Source organism: Dermacentor silvarum, chromosome 11 (assembly GCF_013339745.2).
Source record: "Dermacentor silvarum isolate Dsil-2018 chromosome 11, BIME_Dsil_1.4, whole genome shotgun sequence".
NCBI classification, from domain to species: domain Eukaryota; kingdom Metazoa; phylum Arthropoda; class Arachnida; order Ixodida; family Ixodidae; genus Dermacentor; species Dermacentor silvarum.
The window spans coordinates 4,013,137-4,033,549 of record NC_051164.1 but is presented as its reverse complement, the minus strand read 5'-3'; the positions used below and the strand labels follow the sequence as shown (position 1 = coordinate 4,033,549).

Genomic DNA, 20,413 nt, shown 5'->3' with positions numbered 1-20,413 from the left:
AGCGCTCCGCAAGGCGAACAAACGTACCACAAATAGCAGTCAGAAGCACAGCTCTAAATTTCAGCACGCAACTGTACAGTTCTGCCTAGTATATACGTACAGTACTTGGGCCATGGTCAACCGCACAAAAGTCGAAAAGACACAAATAAGGCACACGCTGCTCGCGCCCGTTTCGGAACATTGCTGCGCACTTGCATCGAGGCGTGTGTTGCTGAATTGATATCAGTGGCGATGCGAAGTCAAAGCTATTGCGAGTTCAAGCTTCTTTTTTTCTTTATAAACTGTCGTAATACATCAGCAAGTTAAAGGTTACGTATTTTCAACAGTGTACTAATGGATATAACTGAAAAATAAATCATCTTTGTATGAGAAAGAAAATGACGTAACCGAGACCGAAAGCATAGCGAAAAAAGTTGCACTGGCTTAGCTCGGCTATGCCAGGATATACGTAGCGTTAGCAAAGGTTCAGCTGATTATTCTTAGCTTATTCTTAACATTATTCTTAAGATAAGATTATTCTTATGAGTCAAGCTTCTCCGTTCTTCTGCGCTGTTGAGCAGCATTTGCGTTCTCCTTCTCCATGGCTATACCACACTGGCAAACGCCAGTCAGAAGCGCAGCGGCTCCAGCGCAGTGTCAGACGGCGACTGCACAGCGAGCGCTGTGCAGCGAACTGCACCACCGACTAGTCTCCCTTGGGAGTCAGCCAGCTTGTATACCAGAGGGGACATTTTGGTCTCCACTCAGTGTGGAGACCAGCCATTTCATTTCATTTCATTTCATTTTAATACCTTAAAGACCCCATTGAAGGGGCATTACATAAGGGGTGGGTACATACATAAAAAATTTGAAAGCCATATTTTATTACAATGCAAGGCAATTTGTTACGGTGTTCAAAAATGTGGACGGACAGGTTATGACTGTGATTTCATTAGAAAGGCCATTCCAGTCTGTTGCTGCACGAAAAAAGAATGAAGACGAAAAAGTGACGGTGCGCGTACGCGGGCGCGCAACTTGTTGCGGATGACCGGTGCGACTGGAGATGCGTGCCGGGGGGAGAATATATGGTGGCTTGCCGAGCGAGCTGTAAAAAAACTTGTGAAAAATACAGACTAGCAATACGGCGACGAGATGCAAGCAATGATAAACCGGATTCTGATTTCAGTGCCGATATGCTGACTTCGTAAGAGTACATAGAATGAATAAATCTTGCAGCTCGATTTTGAAGCGATTCAAGTTGATTGATGAGATATACTTGATGCGGGTTCCAAATGGGGATGCGTATTCTAGTTTTGTTCTGACGAGAGACTGATAGGCTAGTAATTTTACATTTTGAGGGGCGTGGCGCAAATGGCGTTTTAAAAAACCGAGCGTTTTATTAGCAGATGAAATGATGTTCGCAATGTGCGATGTCCAGGTTAAATCACTACAAAGGGTTACTCCGAGATATTTGTAGGAAGGAACTAGTTCAAGGTAGGCGCCAGAAATTTGGTACGAGAAAACAAGTGGATTTTTACGGCGGTGGAAGGAGACAGTTTTACATTTATTAGGGTTTAGTTCCATTAGCCAAATATTGCACCATTCTTGCACACTTCCCAGATCGTTCTGGAGAGACGTGTTATCGGAAACGCTGTTAATTCTACGATAAATTACGCAATCATCTGCAAACATACGGATTTTAGAAGATACATGCATTGGTAAGTCATTAATGTAAATTAGAAATAGAAGTGGACCAAGGACGGACCCTTGAGGGACGCCTGAGGTTACGGGGATAGAATTAGATATTTGATTGTTGACATAGACTGATTGTGAACGGTTACTTAAGAATTCTTTAATCCATGCTAAGATATCGGCATTAAGATGTAACGCGGCAAGTTTTAGTAGTAGACGCTCGTGAGGAACTTTGTCAAAAGCTTTTGCGAAATCTAGGAAGATGGCGTCAGTCTGGAAGTTTGAGTCAAGGTTAACATGTAGGTCGTGAACAAACATAGCTAGCTGCGTTTCGCAGGAAAAACCTTTCCTGAAGCCATGCTGCGCAGGGTGAAAAAAATTGTTAGCATCAAGGAAGTCCATGATATGTGTGTAGATGATGTGTTCAAGGATTTTGCAGGGCACACTGGTTAATGAGATGGGGCGATAATTTAATGGGGAGCGTTTGTTACCCGATTTGTGGACTGGAACGACCTTTCCATGTTTCCAGTCTGAAGGCAGCATGCCTGTTGAAATTGACTGTGAAAATAGTAGAGAGAGATATGCTGCACAAATGTGTTTAGTGTTTTTCAGAAGTTTTGACGTAATGTTGTCCACACCGGCTGATGATGAAAGTTTGATCTTGTCTATTAGGGATGAAATGCCGGATGGGAAAAATGTAATTGGTGGAATGGTACATTGAAATTTTGCTTCCATAATAGAAAATGACAGTTCAGTTTCTTGATTGAAAACTGATGCAAAGGCGGCGTTAAACACGTGGAGGCAGAGATGGAGGCAGAGATGCCTTTTTGGCGGCGTCATTAAAGACATGGTTGCATCTGAGGACGAGATCGCCGACACCGTAGTGCTCGTCCCGATGCGACCGGTCGTATTGGACCTTTTGTCCAGCTCGCGCTTTTGCCAGGTTGGAACGGGACAGGTCAAGGGCCGTGTCCATCCGTAAGCGCAGTTCCGACGCGTAACCGGAAAGGCCGGCTTTCGTGGCGCACTGTCACATGTAAGAGGTCGCCAGCGGTATACGAAAAAGAGGATGAAGTTCGCGGAGTGTTCTGAACGGCGCGAGCGCATCTACGTTGTAAGTAAGCATCTACGTTGAGTTATGTCTTTAGTTTTGCGTGCCTTTAGTTTTGAGTTACGGTTTTAGTGTTGTGTGCCGCGTGCTTCTACCGTTCTTGTAAATATTAAATCCTCATTTGATGTGCCGCCAGTCGTGTCTCTCCTCCATCGAGAGTAGCGCACGTACGCAACTCTCCGCCTCCCAAGCGAGTAAAGGTGACACGCATGCCCTGTTGCCGGGCTGCAGAACGCAGTCCATGGGGTTTGGCAGCTCTCTCCCAAAGTTAAGGAAAGTGAGCATTTACCTGGTCGAACGGTTCATCGTAGACCGCTAGAAGCAGCCTATCTAGTTAAGACAGACATCCCAATCCCTGTGTTGCTGGGCAAAGGCCGCGAGCAAGGGCTTGAGGTTCCATTTTATCCACTCTGTCGGGTTGACCTGTGGGTGATACGTGGTTGTCTTGCGGTGCTTAATGCCAAAGGCAGCATACGCATCCACGAACACCTTGGCCGTGATGTTGGACGCATTGTCCGTTATCAGCTCCGCCGGAAAGCCGAAGCTGTTAAAGACCTCGGTCAACTTGGCCCAGATTGCCCGTGCCGTTAACTTCCGAAGGGAAAAAAGTCAACCCATTTCGTGAAGTGATCTGTGACAGCCAGGAGAAAAACGTAGCCTCGCCGGCTTCTGGGAAAAGGTCCCATAATGTCACAGGCCGTGAGTTGCCAGGGTAGCTGGCTGTCGACAAGGCTGCATGAGCCCAGGGGGGCCGGCGTGAGGCTTCACACATTGGCACACGCGGCATGAGCAGGCGTAGTGAAGAGTGTCATGCTTCATGTCTGGCCAGGTAGCGGAGCGGCACAACTTTTGGAAAGTCTTGAGGCCACTCGCATGTCCGGCCACCTGCGAGTCGTGGAAATAGCTCAGGGTGGCTTTCCTTAGACTGCGGGGTATCACCACCTTGAAAGACTCCTGGGGAGCCTCCTCAGATGGGATATAGTGCAAGAGAACTCCATCGGCGTCAAGCATATACGTATCCAATGTGCCCGCAGCAATAGCCCCAGCCAATGTGCCCCAGCTGTGTCGCACTCTGCGCCAACAGCAATACAAGCTGTCTGGGTGAGAGAGGCTCTTTTGTTGGGCGGCACGCAGTGCATGTTCGGGCAATATGGCTGCGTTCATGACAATGGTAGGAGACAACGACGTGGCCCAATTGAGGGGGGCCTGGGTGCGTCTCGAGCACTAGGTGGTTTTTCTTCGCTAGCCGAAGGGGCACCACGATCGGATTTCCCGTTCTCGTTGGCTGTGCGGGGCAGAACAGCACGCCCGGGCGTATGAGTACAGGTCGAGAGTACAGTCAGAAAGGTCGCGCGCATCCCGGTACTCTATTGCAGCCGCGTATTTTGGGGAATTACGGGATGACGAGTCACCACCAGCCCACGCGTAATGAGGTTCGAGAGAGGCAGACGGCGGTGGTAGCGGGCAGGAGGCTTTCGCTGCCAGTATGTCGCCCTGAATCCGCTTCGCATTGGAGGCCAACTTGTTTAGGTCACGATAACGGGCACTCCGAAGGTTGGGTGGGCCTGACGAATGGCGCGGTCCACCTTCTCAGCGTCAGATGCCAAAGGGTCAGCAAGGAGATAGAGCTCCTGACATACTCGAGCAGAGATTCGTCGGGGTGTTGGGTCCGAAGCTCTAGCTCACGACGCATGCGGCACTCATAATCGGGAGGGAGGAATTCGTTGCAGAAAAGCGTCCTAAACTCCACCATTGAACGAGCTTGGTGGCCGACAAGCCTGTACCACTGTGCCGCGTGGGCTGTTAGCGAGACGGGCAATACAGTGCCTAGCATCGCGCTGTCATCCAGCCGCATTGCCTGTTGATAGCGGTGCAGTGCCTCGAGGTACTCCGTAGCATTCATGCGGTCTGAATAACCGCTGTACTCTAGGAGAGGTACCCATAGGCTGCTCGGCACGCCTGGCTGAGGGGACTGAAGGTCTGCCTTTAGAGCACTAGGCTGCGAGCGTGCCACTTCCATCAGGACTTGCAGAAGCTGCGGTGTGCAGTGACGTTTGCTCCATGCCAGGTGCGGCGGTCCGAGACCTGCGCCTGTTATCCGAAATGCACGCCTGACCCTAAGGCGCCAGTAAACGGCATGGAGGAGAACTGGGTTGCTGCTCCGACAGGTGCATGAGGCTTCACACGACCGGCGAACGGATCGACAGCTGAGTGGGGTGGCTCACACACGTCGCTAATGTCGCTCGGCTGCGCATGAGGCAAGCGGTAGTCGGAAAGCACGGCTACTTTGTTGGCTGAGTGGGGTGGCTTGCACTCGACATTGCCTCCGAGCTGCGCTCGGGACAAGGACAGCCCAGTGAGCGGTTTTGTGCCAACAGCGAGGCAGGGAGGCTGCACCGCGACGCATTCGTCCGAGAAAGGCGCTCGGGACAAAGGTAGGCCAGCGAGCGTATGCGCACCAGCATCTAAGCGGGATGGCTCCGATGTGGCACTTTGGGCACTAAACTGCGCTTGGGACAAAGCGAGGCCAGCGAGCGAGTTTGCGCCAGCGCCTAAGTAGGGTGGCGCCGGTGCGCACCAGCCTGTGCTCGGGGCAGGGAAAGGCCCGCAAACGCACCGGCAGAGCGGTGTGGCTCCGGCGCAGCACCTGGCGCAGTGAACGACGCTCGAGACAAAGGAAGGTCGGCGAGCGTATTCGTGCCGGCATCTAAGCAGGGTGGCTCCGAAGCGGCACACGGGATACTCTGCTGCGATCGGGACAAAAGAGCGCCAGCGAGCGTTTTCGTGCCGGCATCTAGGCAGGATGGCTCCGATGCGGCACATGGCGTAGTGAACGACGCTCGGGACAAAGGGAGGCCAGCGAGCATCTAAGCGGGGTGGCTCCGATGCGACACTTTGGGCACTAAACTGCGCTCGGGACAATGGAAGGCCAGCGAGCGTATTCGTGTCAGCATCTAAGCTGGGTGGCTCCGATGCGAAGCTGTCCGGTTTGCGTATGACAAGTTCTCTACATTTGACTCACCATCAGAACTAATGAACTCCCATAACATTCCCTCACTTGAAACAAGTAGGAAGAACTTGTGACCAACTTCTCCACCAATAAAAAGCTAGCCTTCTATCCTTCACCGTATGTAACGCCCCTTGGCATACTTGACACCTCCGCCAGCATACCCTAACTCTGTATTTTGCCAGAACTGAGTCATTCAGATACTCCTTTTTCCCATGCACCGTTAATGATATGGACTGTTTAGACTGTGCGTTATAACATGTCACTTTGTTGTTTTCTAACGTGTTAGCAGATAGTTTTTGTTATTGCATTTTGTATTTTCATATCTAGCCTGCTTGGACCTTGTGTCTGCAGTATGTGATGTGGGGATGCGTGACTCTCACGCGTCCCCTGATGTTGTTTTCCCCGCATAGCTCGCATCTCCCGTGATCCGGCTTCTTCGCGTGGCTAAGCGCCAGTGGTGGTCGTAGTGGTTGCGGCGCATTGCAAGAGATTGCGCGAGTGTCGCGATGCTAACGCCACCGAGCGGTGGGGTGACTTGGGAGAAAAAGGTCGAAGGCGCTTTTTTTTTGGCTTGGGATCGGTGACCAACATGCACGAACGCTGCGCGCGTGCGCTGGCCCGCTTTGCGGAACCGTCTCGTGAGCCTAAGAGCAGGACACCGGTATGGACGAACACGGATCGTTCGAACGCGCCACTGTTCGCGTGACCGTACACATGAACGACTAGGCGATGGTGTCATAGCATGGGGCGAACATATTCGCTCGCTATCCAGTCGCGGTGAGTCGGACTTCTTTGATTTGTCTAGGCGATGGTGTCATAGCATGAGGCGAACATATTCGCTCGCTATCCAGTCGCGGTGAGTCGGACTTCCTTGATTTGTCGCGCGCCCATGTGAGTGTTCTATTGGTATTAATTTGGCTAGTGTGTATTAGTGTATGAAAGGTGCAATAAATACCCTTTTGATTGTTTGCTCTACTGTGTTGTCGTTCCTTTGTCCCAAGAGCACGTGTGAGACCCCACAGTATTAAGGTGGCGGTCCCACTGCGGTGGCACACGCTCAACATTTTAGTCATTGCTTGCGGACGCACTGTGCTTCCTACGCTCATTGGACGAGTGTGAACTGTAATGCATTAGAAAGCTTACTTTCTACGCTTTCCAGTGATATCTAGTTTTATCGCCTAGCCTGAAGCGTTACCTGACGGCAATCAAAACAGTGTGAGCAAAAAACGGCATTTTTGCTGTACTAGCCTCAGTTGTACTGCGTTTCTGGCAAAAATGTTCAACATAACAAAATGAAATTTGCTGTCCCTTTAAATGAAATGTTATACTACAAGGTTTCTATTCAGAGAAATTGTGTGTAGAGAAATTATTTTGTGTTCTCATGAACAGTTCGAGTTATTATTACTTCAAATTGGCAATTTATGACCATACTTGGTCATGCATTACCAAATAAGGGACAAAACTATTCAAGCTCTAACTCTGAAAATTTCAATAATCAAGCAGCAGGCCCTTCTATAGGATTCTGTGAAGAGAAAATTGTCTTATGTTAATTAGGGAATTTACAGGGGAGCAGTGAATTTAGCAAATTTTTCTGCTGGCCAGGTCCGTGTAAATTGACGTTCTTTTTCATGTACATGCTAATTCACAATGATTGTTGCACATTACTAGAGCCATACAGTATCTTGTAATTACTAGCCCTCACGAGTTTTGCTAAGCAGTGCTTGAAACGGAAGATTTTCAATAAATAAATTGCACAAGTGATTTTTGATGGAGGTGCCATCTGTGCAAAAAGATATCAAGCTGTTTCACGTCAGTTCCAACATTTGTAAAATGTGGCGCCACTAAACATCACAAAGTGGGCAAAACGTGGAGGGAATTCTTTCTCCAGGTTTGAGTGTGTGGCTCAGTCTAGTCACCGGGCCTACCCCACATTCCTTCAAGCACACGTGTCTGCAACCACACCTTCAATGTAGTGTTACATGAGCTCACTTGTGGCTGCGGGGAGACAAATATGAAAGAAAGAAAGGAAGAAAAAAAAAAACAAGGAAAGCGCCGTGCACGGTACATCGCAAGTGCATGCCAGCTAGCCAGCAGGCTATTGTGCCATTGTGCCAAGGAGAATTACAAATTGCTTTTGCCGCCTCCTATTTTGCAGGCTCGTAGGACTAGGTATTGTCCTACGAGCCTGCAAAATAGGAGGCGGCAAAAGCAATTTGTAATTCTCCTTGGCACAATGGCACAATAGCCTACGAGCCTGCAAAATAGGAGGCGAAAATATCTGGAAACTTGCTTTCCCCACGGGGGTGAGGTGCGATGTGTGTGGCAGGGTACTATGTTTGACTATTCTATGCGACGCCGGTTGAACGATGGGGTTGCAGCAAACAATGAGCGAGCCTTGCAGTCTGCAGTGAAAAGTGCCGATGGCGGCGTGACCTGCAGCATTCCAAGCCGCGCGCTACTAACCAAATTTCACGTGTTCCGACGACCAGTGAAGTTTTGAAACATGAGATTTCCAGTAGGTGCTACCAGTATGAGTGGACAGTGCGCGTGCAGACTCGCAACTGAATTTTATTGGGTTAAAAAAGTTTGAGGCATATATTATTAAAAAAAAGCACGTGTATGTATTAATGATCCTTCCATGGTACTTGCTGATTGTGAGGCGCAATTTCTGTGCGCAAAAATGTGACCGCAGCGTTTGCATGGCCACTGAGCATGATGACGTCAGTTCTTTTTTTTTTCATTGCATATATGTCGTCTTGAAGAAAGGTGAACATTTGAACTATTCCACGACAGGCGGAGCTATCATCAGTCAGCGTTCCTGGAAGTGGTCTCTGATGTACTAAGCTCATATCAACGCTGCATAGCTTCGGCCGGTACTCTGGCATCAAAACATGGCTGACGGCCTAGGAACATTTGTTCGCCAGCCTAATCCTTATTCTTGTTCATGCAGTTTGCAAACAGTGCGAAAAAAAAGACATCTGTTTTGGGATAGATGAGGCCTTAGTTGGCTACACTCAAAGCCTTTCTGTCGTGCATGTATGTAAAAAGCACCCTTTTTGGCGCTCTGCAAGGCGTGCAGTAGGTGCTCTGTGTATTGTTAGCACAGAAGTAATGGAAACGAGTGTGCTGGGGGGCTTCTGAACGTCGGGAAATAGGCATCAGGTAACGTGGCACATGCGATCGAAACAAAACTGGTGTCAGCCGGGCCCACAACTCTAATTTCTATGCACGTGGACTAGGGTAGCTTACAAAAGCGCTGCTACTTCTTCAAACAGTCGGGCCTCAATACCCGGCTGTTTCACGTGACCTAACATTGGCGGTATGCGGGGCCGGTGACAGACTTTCTCATGGAAATCACTCTGCAAACGGTCTTTTTTCTTTTTACTTAGTCGCTCTCCTGTAAATAATTCGTTGTCACTCTATACTAACCTTTACCCCTACTCTTTTAACGCCACTTCTCCTCCACTGCTGACCGCTGTTCAGGTGTCAGCAGACTGTGCCAGACAGTTAGGCTACGTTCACACTCGGGAAGCGGCAAGCGGGCGGAAAGGCCAAAGTGGCCGGAAAATCTTCTGCGCATGCACAAGTTGTTCACACTTGTTTTGCTATTGCCGCGGCCACCGCTGCCGCTTTCGCCCACATCCATCTAGTCTGCGTACATTTGTCGGCATGGTGGCGCTCATTATTGCACCATTTCGAGCGGTATGTTCATTCATTGTCCCACCCGTCATCAAAAGTGTTCATTTCGCGCAACTTTGCGTGTCATCTGCGACCTTCGGTAAATTCCTCGTAGGCGTTCCGTAATTCTCCTCATACGGGCATGGTAGCGCTGAGTCAAAGGTTGGTGCCTAGGCGTGATTATATTTCTTTAATAGCTTTTATTTACAGGTTGTAATAACATTTCATCATTTCGTATTATTGGCGGTGCCTCCAGTACACCAAAGCTAAAACCCAGGCTGGCCCTTGTGTTGGGGCTCGCCGAAGCCTGCGCGTCCTACGTGAGACCTATGCTCCCAATCTATTGTCGCGACGAAAAAACCACCGCGCAACAAAAAAAGCGCCCTGCGACTTTTGCAACATACCGCGCCCGTGTGAGGAGAATTGCGGAGCGCCAACAAAGAATTTGCCCAACTTTTTTCTGCCACAGAAGTGGGCGAAGAAATTGTTTTTTATACTTCTACCTACTTGTTTCCTAGAAATGGACAATGAATAAACGGAAGGAGCGGACACCTCAGAAGCGGCTGTGGTGGGTTCGCTCAGCTTTGCAAACGCGCGAGAAGTTGGGTCACCCCAAGGCTTTGTTGCTGCACCTCCGGTCGCGCGACGTTGAATACTATCGCGAGTATTGCTGACAGTACGTTTTAGTACCACTCTTGTCATAGAGAAAGTGGTGGATCTAGATCGCGTCGAGCACCATCGCAGCCTACACTTTTGGTGCCATGTACAATTTTACGACCGGATGTTTACATGCTAGTGGAGCTTCCGGTCGAGCGGAATGGCTTTCCGCCCCGATTCTGCCTCGCCATGGCGAAAAAATCGGTCCGAGACCGATTTTGCTTTCCTCCGGGTTTTCCGCCCGCTTCGCCGCCTAGGCGGGCGGATTTTTAGAAGTTTTTGCCGCTTCCGCCTGCTTCGAGACCAAGTGTGAACGTAGCCTCACTGCGGTCCGTAGCAATTTATTTCTCTTTCTTTCTTTATGTATCTATCTGTTTATAGGCACAAAGGAGTAGTGACCATTTCAAGCCTAGAACCTTCGTTTAGTGGGCCCGTACTTTGCAGAATATTAAATAAAATACACTAGGAAAAGAAAGAAGCAGAACTATAGTTGACGATGAACATCACTCAAGGTTCTGCAGTGAGCACTGGTCTGCAGGCCATCTGCCGAGACGGCTTTCGAAGCAGGGGCCCGCACTCACATGACAGCCATGTCAAAATTGGCAGTGAGGAACCACTAATAGCCAACATCATCAGCACTGACCATTTTACATAGAGAAAGATGTGACCGAGCCATTGTTGAAAGTATCAGTGGGGAGAAGGCCACCACACGCAGCAACAAAACAACAATGGTGCCAGGCACAACTTGTCCTGAAAAGAAGGGGAGGGGATTTTCCTCAATTACAGTGGATTACCTGATTCAAGAGGGCCAACCGGGGCATGCTGTGACGGCAAAGAGCAGATTTTTTTCACTTTATTCATAACATGACTGAGTGAGAGAGTGGTGGGCGAATCTGAACTTCATGTAAGATGGCGGCCATGACCTGAAATAAAATTATCTAACGACGCAGGAAACATGTCCAATTCTTCTTCCTTACTTGTTAGACTGCACACTTTTAGACGAAAACACAAAAGAAAATTTGATGGATTCTTATCTTTGAAGGCAGTACTGCAAAATGAAGTCGAGATCAGGTGAGCCATAATTAATGGCAACTAGTGTGATTGCGCACTGGTAGTGCTTGTAACGATGACGTCACATCATTTTATCAAGTTTGCTCTCATTGCAGATCCGAATGACTCTCTCGCCTTCAGCTTTCCGCACAAAGACGAGCCCATTTTCTGCCACACATACTGATAGTTTTTTGCGGCTTCTGGATCGAGCGAGCCACGAAAGTCATTTGTTCATGGGCGTTCAGTTGTCCTAAATCTTTATGCTGGGTTCCAAAGGCGAGAGCGTGCAGAATTCATTTTTCCTTCAAGGAATAAGGGCAAAATCAGGCAGTCACAATGGGCACAAGGCTATGAATGGCATCTAAATCAGATTCTTCAAGGGCGGGCAGCTCAAGCTGCCAGGCGAGATTGTTCATTTCTGAGAGAAAATTTTCCTTTTCTTCTAGAACCAAACCATGTACTAATTGAGTTGGATCCCTCAACTTCATTGCCACCAGTTCATGAACCCGATTTGATGACCCCGACTCATTTCTTTAGGGCAAGCACATCACTATTTTGTAGGCTTGTGCGAATATTCGATATTCTCAAAGTTGAACGAATAATGCGCTATTCGATATTCACTTCGATTCGAATTTTGTTATTTGGAAATTTCAAAGTATTCGGCTCGAACGAATAGCCACACGCGGCAGGGAAAAGGCGTTTTCGGAAGTTTCGATTTTGGATTCAGTAATGCTTTTCCCGATCCAAACCAAGCCAAAAAAAATAGAACTATATTCAGGACAAAGGCGTACAAAAACGCATCTCGTCGGCGTGGTGGTGTGGTCAATTGCGTTTAGTGGGCGACTCTGTCTCTGCCGCGCCGGCATTTGATCAATCCCAGCCGCCTTGGACAACTCCAGAGAGCACCATGGGGGACTGGCATGTGGCCAGCAATCTGAGTTGGAACTTTTTTGTAAAGATTCCACCGGGAACCGAAGCTCGATGTCTGAAATGCAAGGCAGTCCTGAAGACCCCGACAAGTACAACAACCCTAGCAATGCATTTAAGGAGACACCCGGACTTGCACAAAGACTACCAAGAGAAGCGGGACGCACGCGAAAGGCCATCCAAGCTCAAGGGGGCAAGCAAGGCAAGTGGTCAACAGCCATCCATAGCCGACAGTTTCAAGCCGAAAATGAAAGCGTCGGCCCCAAAAACCCAACAGATGACAAAAATGACAGCTCGCTTCGTAGCTCGTGGTATGCACCCCTACAACACTGTCAAAGAACCAGGTTTCCTTGACTTGATGAAGTTCGCTATGTATGATTATGCCGTGCCGTCTCGGACAACGCTCTCGAGAGCCATTATTCCAGACCTCTACGCATCAAGCAAAGAGAAGGTGAAAAAGAAGCTCGGGGACATTTTTGCAAGCGGAGTGGAGTCGCTTTCAATCACAACTGATGGTTCCACATTGCGGGTAAATGACAGCTACATTTGTGTAAATTGTCACGTCATGGACAGTGACTTCGTGCAACACGTGCATGCATTGGCTTGCACGGAGATGACACTCTCACACTGCAGCAAACCTGGCGCTATTTATCGCCGGTGTTATCGAGGAGTGGGAACTTCCAGCCCACGATACTGTGCCGATCATTGTCGTTACAGATAATGGAAGGAACTTCTGCAGTAGCGCGGTCGTCCTGGAATGGTGTGCAGTGTTTCAGACACACCCTTCAGTTGTGTGTCAGTAATGCTAAAAGAGAAGTGTCAGGGTTTTTGCAGCTCTTTGCTAAAGCCAGAGCGATTGTGGCTAGATACAAGTGGAGTGCCAAGGCCTGAGGACGGCTTTAGGAAATTCAGAGAAACATGCAGCTGGACCCTCTCGAGGTTATACAAGATGTCCCGACGCGATGGAACAGTGATCATGCCATGATGGCCAGGCTCGTGAAGCTCCGTACTGTCATCACTTTAGAACTTTCAGAATCTGACGCAGTTCCAAACTTGAACGCAAGTGAGTGGAAGCTTATGAATGCAGCAGTGCAAGCCTTGAAGCCACTTGACCATGCCACAACTGAACTGTCTGGGGACAGATATCCCACGCTGTCACAAGTCATTCCCCTGTTACAGTGTACCGAGGTGGTTCTAGCTGAACATGTTTCCGAAGGTGGTGAGGCAGCATTGCTTGCCTCAACCCTTTTGCGTAGCATCAAGATGAGGTTCTCTGATATCAAGATGTCACGCATTGTCAATGTTGGTCGATCCTTGATACAATTATGTCTGTTATGCTGAACTACCTACAAAGCAATGGGTACTGTATTGTACAACGGCAGCAGAAGAGACTGTGCCAGTTGATCAACACGGTACAGCAACAAGTGCAGCACCTGCTCTGCAGACCCATCAGGGGACTCTGTGTGGAGTGCTTTTACACGCTTCAGTGCGCGTGCACATCGTCAGTCAAGCATCAGACAATCTCGGATGAGGTTGCTGGGTACTTGAAGGCCCCCCTTCTTTCCCGGTCCGAAGACCCCCTTGTGTGATGGAAAAGCAAGGGCAGCCACCTGTACCAAGTTCTTTGACAAGTTCGTGTTGCTTCTCCCACACGTATCTCATTGAAGGAATGAAAAATGTGAATGGAATGGATAAGTCAATTCAGGCAGCTGCAACCCTGGTTGCAGCTGCCCATAGGTATCTTTCGATACCAGCCACCCAGACAAGAAGTGAAAGGCTTTTTTCCATTGCAGGAGCCGTTGTAAGCTGCAGAAGGGAGCACCTCAAACCCCAGCATGTGGAACAGCTAGTGTTTCTGCACGAAAATTCGTAGGTTTTTGTAAATAATCAAGTTGTTTACTTTCCTTGAATAAATCCCAGACCTTAGCCCTTTGCCGTTTTTTTTCTTTACTTGCTACTATTCGAAGTATTTGCTTCGAAATTATTCGAGAAAAATTACTATTTGCTTCGAATTCGCTTCGAACCAAAAAAGCACTATTTGCACTATTTTGCTTTTTCAGCTTATTTAGTGTAATGTAATACTACTCAGAGAGAAGTTCAATTGACTTATCAATTCCATTCACAGTTTTCATTCCTTAAATGAGATACTTGTGGGAGAAGCAACACGAACTTGTCATTCAGCTCCCTTAGCTTACGATCATTGTCTAACATTTTGGTGTTACTTGACTTCAAAGTGCCCATTATCATTGCTGGGTCGCAAGTTGGGCAATTCCAAGTGGTTTTAATGGAGTCACCCTTATTGTGGAAAATGGAAGCTGTGATGCCACAGCACTTCGGGAAATGGTAATGATATTCATACGAAACACATTCCAAGAACATTGAGGTATTTGTTACAGGCTTATGACAAGACACACACTCGAAAGTAGATGTCACTTGTGGGGATTGAGGGATGCGCTGGCACCATTGCTCGGCCTCCACCTGTTCAGCCGTCCCCCGCCTATCCCCGCCCGCTCCCAACCGGTTCCAGCGGTGGCGCTCCACTCGCGGTGGTTTGCAGTGTGGGCGGGGCGCTGACTTCACTACGTGGCCGTGATCGGCTACTAGTTGCTGAGCATGGCCATGGCGTGGCTCTCTTATCTTGGGGACCAGCGCAAGGTACATACATGCCTTCCTCTCGTCCACCGACACCTTTGTGACTAGGACTTGAGCTTGCGCACGGTGCCTTTGCCCGTGCGGGGAACACGTACTTGTGCTGATCCTTTCCTGACGCTAAGCCGAAGAGTGGTGCCTAGTGCTTGCGCGAGGTCGAACCACGCCGAGCCGCACTTGTCGAAAGCCCAAGCCGAAGGAGATTGCCCAAGCTCTCGTGAGTTGACCCATCGGTTATCGCCAGAGCAAGTAGCATAGCCGCCGGGACTTTTGCTAGCGACGTGTCCCAGCTTGAGCCTGTGCTCTCCCAGTGACGTGCTATAGGCGCCCATGCCTGTATTTTTGCCCTTGGTGTGGGACCCCTTTGGTTCCCCGCCGCCCAGACGTTTGTGCAGTGCTGGTGCTGCTGGAGTAAATGAATGGTTTCCATTACTCAGGGCAATATTGTGTTCTTGCGTGTGTTGCTCGGTAGCCCTATGCGGCCTGAGCTCGTGCGCAGTGGTGCTGGAGGCGACGGCTTACGCGGCCCTTTGGCTCGCTAAGCTCAAACACGCGGTGGTCGGTCTCCTGTTAGACACCAATACCCTACGCACTACATCAGCAACACGGGACATGGGCAAAACAAACTATGAGCTAACTTGAAGCGAGACTAACCTGCGGGGATCAGTGTGGTATGATCAGTTCAGCTGCTGCATGCTGTCCACTGCTGCTGCTGTGCGATAATGTTGTGAACCTTGCAGGCGCCGTGTTTTATACTTGTCCAACGGCGGTGACAGCACCAAAAATAGCCATGTGATGTCCCAGGCTGTCGCACCTTATCATCCACACGGGGAGACGCAGCATGAATGAAGGCAGGAACATATCTGCGAAAAGCAGTGTGGTATGATCAGTTGAGCTGCTGCGTGCTGTCCGCTGCCGCTGCTGTGTGAGAATGTTCGGGGATCCTCGATCCTTGCAGGCGCTGTCTTTTATACTTGTCCAACGGCAGTCAAAGCGCCAGTTCATGAGTTGTTTCTACACCAACAATGCATTCGTTAAGTACGGATAACAGACATTACGTTGGGATTGAACATTGTATCGCAACAGTCAATAAATACTAAGCAAAACCGAAAATCTTTCACACAACATTCATATTTTGGAATTCATTCTGAAGGCTTTGTCACGCATTGCTAAATATGTAACTAATCACGGGCACAGTGCAGGAACTTGCACAAATCGTTGCTGCACGAGTTCTTCAACTACCACTGCAGCTATCACATGGTTGTTGCTGGCCACCGTGGTCATGCTGATAGTGGCCTTTCATTTAGAGGAGGGCCTGTCCACGTTGATATTATGCTGATGAAATAAAAATAGGGGACTTTGCGGGCTTTATGCTTTGCCACGCTGTCCACTGTACAGGTAATGAGCTTGCATGTGAACAAGGTGCAAATGCATTTTGAAAAGCTTGGTGCCTGCAAAAATTGTCAATAATTCAAGTTGTCTATAATAATAAGGGTCATAGTGACACGTATACAGTGTAGACCGCTTATAACGTATGTCGCCGGAGTCGCGAATATCTACACTATAAGCGGTACCGCACTATAACCAAAACAACAATTTTCAAGCCCTGCACGTATGCAAAACATGTAGACCAAGCATGTACTAGCGTGATGTAGCTGGAGCTCTTCAAGCTGGACAGCTTTGCACCGAGTCAAAACGAAACATCTGTTTGCCGCAATCGCTGTGGAAAAAACCGTGACCGCTATCGATGCGATTATGAACGGCGACTTTGCGGTGCTGAAGGCACGCGCCCAACGCACGCACCGAGTCTGGACGAATTAACTACCATTCATTGCAACAACTGGGGGGCAGTCAAAACCACGGTCGCTATGCGATCGATGGCGACTATGCAGTTTTTAGGCACGCGGCCGATGCACGTACTGAGTAAAAATGAAACTACAGTTCGCTGCAACCGCTGCGGAGAAAACCGAGGCCGCTATCGACGTGATCGTGGATGACGACTACGCAGTTACGAAAGCCCGCGGCCAACGCGGTGTTATGCGCGGCTGTAAACGCAAGAATACAGGCTTTAACGACACAAATAGGCTCGAAACGTTCAGGCGTTGCTGCGATTCACGTACGATTTCAACTGATGGCTGTGGCGATGCGGACTCCGCCGCTTCGTTTCGGTTGGACACTAGCATCGTTCTTGCTCTTTTGCGTTGCACATTTGCGGCGCTCCTCGCTAACCGAGCTTGAAAGTAGTCCGAATTAACTGATGTGCGGCCAAATAAGTCCAAATTAACAAGAGTTTGATTGCATTGAATAATGCATACGCTGGCCGGGAGCACGCACTTGTTGAGAAGCGTACTCCCTGCCGCCCTTGTCGGCGAGATTTTTCTGTGGAAGCAGCATTATAACCAGTATTTCGTCTCGCGCGGCTGCACTGTAAGCGGTATGCGTATACGTGGAGTTCTATGGCAGGTTGAACGGGAGTCGGAAAAGGCCGCATTGTAGCCAGTTCTGCACTATAAACGGTTACGTTATGAGTGGTCTATACTGTACATGTTAATCTTTCACTGGTCACCGCTTTTTACCAGCTAACAAATGATAAACGTTATCGCTAGGCACAGGACGCGCCTGCGTGTAATGGAAGTTTCTCTATGCTTGTTATCGATGCTTCTATCCGTTGTCTCTTGTCACCGACGCTCATGTAATCTGATTGTATGAGCGACGCGAATTGTCCAGAACTTTCTGGAAGACACGCGGGTACCAGGGATTAATCTCGAACCTTCGATGACTCATGTATAAAAGCCGACTCATTTCACCGCTGATAAGATTTCGCCGATCGCCGACTGTGTTCGCGTCTTATCGTTGTGCTTCAAGTGCAACTTACTTTTGTGCGCACAGGTTCGCCCAATAAAGTTTGTTTTGTCATTCACAGTTTTGAGACTGTTTTCTTCAGCATCACTACTACGTGACAATAGTAACTTGGCACAACTATTTGTGTATTGCATGTGTTTAAACAGAAAACTTGTAGTTCTCAGAGCTTAATCTTTTTCTTAAGTAGTCGCGTAACTCTGCCAAGGCAGCAGCTGCCTGTATGCAAGAAACGTGCCATCTGCGTACCTCTGTAGGGAAATTTGTATGCTCGAACGGTTTGCTACATGAAGGTTGAAATGACTATGTTGTTTGCCTGGCTGCTGAAAAAAAACAGGTGTGAGCATTGAAAAAGCTCCTTAAATGGTTGAAGAAAATGTAGCAGCATTAGGGACCCAATCTTGCCTTGCCTGCATGAGGCTTGGATTTAAGAGCTGTGAAGCAAAATGCGTGACATGCATTTGGAGCATGCATATCCGTACTGTCTCCACATAGCAGTTGTATCAAAACTTCCATGCAGATTTCGGGTGTCAAGGTGCAGAATGTCATCAACGACTTCGGTCACCTGAGCAGCCTGCAGTTTGTTGAAAACGTGAGTTGGTTGTATTCGAGACCTCCAGTGCTGCCCACTTGATGCGAGCTGATTTTTCTTATGCAGCGTGTCTACGATGAGGAGGTCAAGGCTGAGCCAAGGGATGCACAGGTAGGCTCTTTTCCTCCCTGCAATTTCTTTGGTGCAACTTCTAGCTCCCCTGGAGCCCAGGGAAAATGCATCAACTATTATAACACGCATGAATGCTGGCGCATTCCACCAGTGTCTTCAAATTCACTTCCTGGCAAAGAGTTGAGCTGCCATCTAGGTTCTGTATTGTATGCCACAAGGCTGAAATCCTGCAGGCAGAGTTTATCATGAGGCCATTAATCAGCAGGCTACTTGAGATAACTTGTTGATTTGTGGAATTTTTAGAAGCCTCACAACACAAATGTGACATAGTTATGCTTTCTGAAAGAGTAGAATAAAATGTGTCAGATTTCGTTATTGTCAATAAAAATGTGAAGGGATCAGGGAAGTACACACACGCTATTGACTCATAGCTTGCCCTAGCTCATGCTCTCTTCTTTGTGCATTTTATTGCGATAGCAATTATATGGACACTTGAAGCGAATTTTTGTCATGGCTGTCAGCCTGAGGTTCCGTATATGTGGGCTATATGCCATGCCATGTTATATGACATGCGGTATATGTGGGTTATATTGACACGGAACAGCCACCATAGTGTGGCTGCACTGAAGAGGAGGAAGACATGTTCCCGCTTAATATAGCGTCGCCATCTTAGCCTCCATTGGCTTCCATGTAAATAAATTGTAAATAGCCTTGGGCATCAGCTACATGTAACATTCTTTGGTGGACATTGCATGACAGTGTTAGTACAACGCCAATGTGGACATGATTGCGTTATATTCTATGCCAGCCGACTTCTATCACCCGCCGAGCGCAATTATTCAATCACAGAGCCCGAGTGCCTTGCTCTTGTGTGGGCAGTTGCCAAGTGTGGGCATCAGTTACATGTGAGAATATTGCCGCACCATTCTATCAATAAAGTTGCACAGACCAGGTCTTACATTCTTGACAAAGTTATTCCTCAGAATTTCGAGAATGGCAGCCCACAAAAAAGTTTTAAGGCGAAAGTTATACTAACCTAGTCGAGCCGAGTTTCGCCGTCGCCAGCAATTTGACTGCAGCTGTGCCGAAGCCTTGGCAACGCATCACATGACTTGCCGGGCCAAGCTCTGCCACCGCCGCCGGCTTGGCGCATGTGCTCTCCGCAGCTGTGTCGCCACCTGACCACGTGACTCGCCGCGCGCCTGGCTAAGAGGAGCGTCGCGCTCGCTCTCATCCTGCTCCTGCATTCATCATCGTCGTTTGCTGGCTGCATTGCTGTTAATAATTCCAGCGTAGAATTTCGCTTCTTTTCTGTCGTCGTAATAGGGACGCAGCGTTTACGGGGGTATGAGCCCTTGCTTAAGGGGGTATGCGCCATTCATGAGCAACTGACGTGTCCTAATGCGTTCGAGCAACGCCGCCGTGAACGCGCTCGGGAAAGGGCTCGCCGTAGACGTGCCGATTCTAGTGTGAGGGCTTTCGAGGCCCTCACGCTATATTGAACGCGAGAGCAGGATGAAAGCGAGGCCAGGCCTTCTTCTCTGAGCATTGCGTGGGAGCGGGAGGCTTTGAGCTGTCGTCGGCAGGCGGCGTCTGACCACCCCGCGAATATCGCCCAGCGAGCTGCTTCACTGGAGAGGGTTCGGAATTCCAAGCGCACGAAGCTAGCATCTGAGACTGAGGAAGAGCGAGCCGAACAATACACTTGGACTTGTCGGCTTGTAATTTATACCTGGCTTAACAATGAGTGTATACCCAAGTATAATTACACCTAAATCAAAGGTTAACCAAGTGAAACTAAGACTTGCGTTACCAGGCCAAACCAAGCTTTTGCTTTGCATATCCAGGGTTAGCTGAGCTAATCTGCAGCCATTTTTAACATGAAGGTGTTTTATCTCGGGCTTCACAACTAATTTCTAGCAACGGATGTAACAGATGTGATAGTCACCATCTAGGAGCGGTGAAGCGAAGCACTGCATTGTGACACTAACGAGTGCCGACAGGGAGTGCTTCAGTAGTCACAGCACAGCGGAGGGTCCAATGTGGTGTAGCCATAAAATGAAGAACCAAGTGTAGGCGGCTTTGCGACTTTGTAAACTCGTCATTTTTAACGAAGTAGTTTAATAAATAATAAAAT

The 20,413-nt window shown here is 48.7% G+C and overlaps 1 protein-coding gene across 4 annotated transcripts in view; it reads left to right on the top strand.

The window, feature by feature from the left end:
* LOC119432389 (WASH complex subunit 2) overlaps positions 1-20,413 on the top strand; it is a 545,737-nt gene that overhangs the window by 29,822 nt on the left and 495,502 nt on the right. For all 4 annotated transcript variants that reach the window (XM_049658605.1, XM_049658606.1, XM_037699556.2 and 1 more), the window contains exons 4-5: positions 18,133-18,204; positions 18,271-18,315. In XM_049658605.1, the coding sequence (XP_049514562.1) occupies positions 18,133-18,204; positions 18,271-18,315 (117 nt within the window). The remainder of the gene's footprint in view (positions 1-18,132; positions 18,205-18,270; positions 18,316-20,413) is intronic.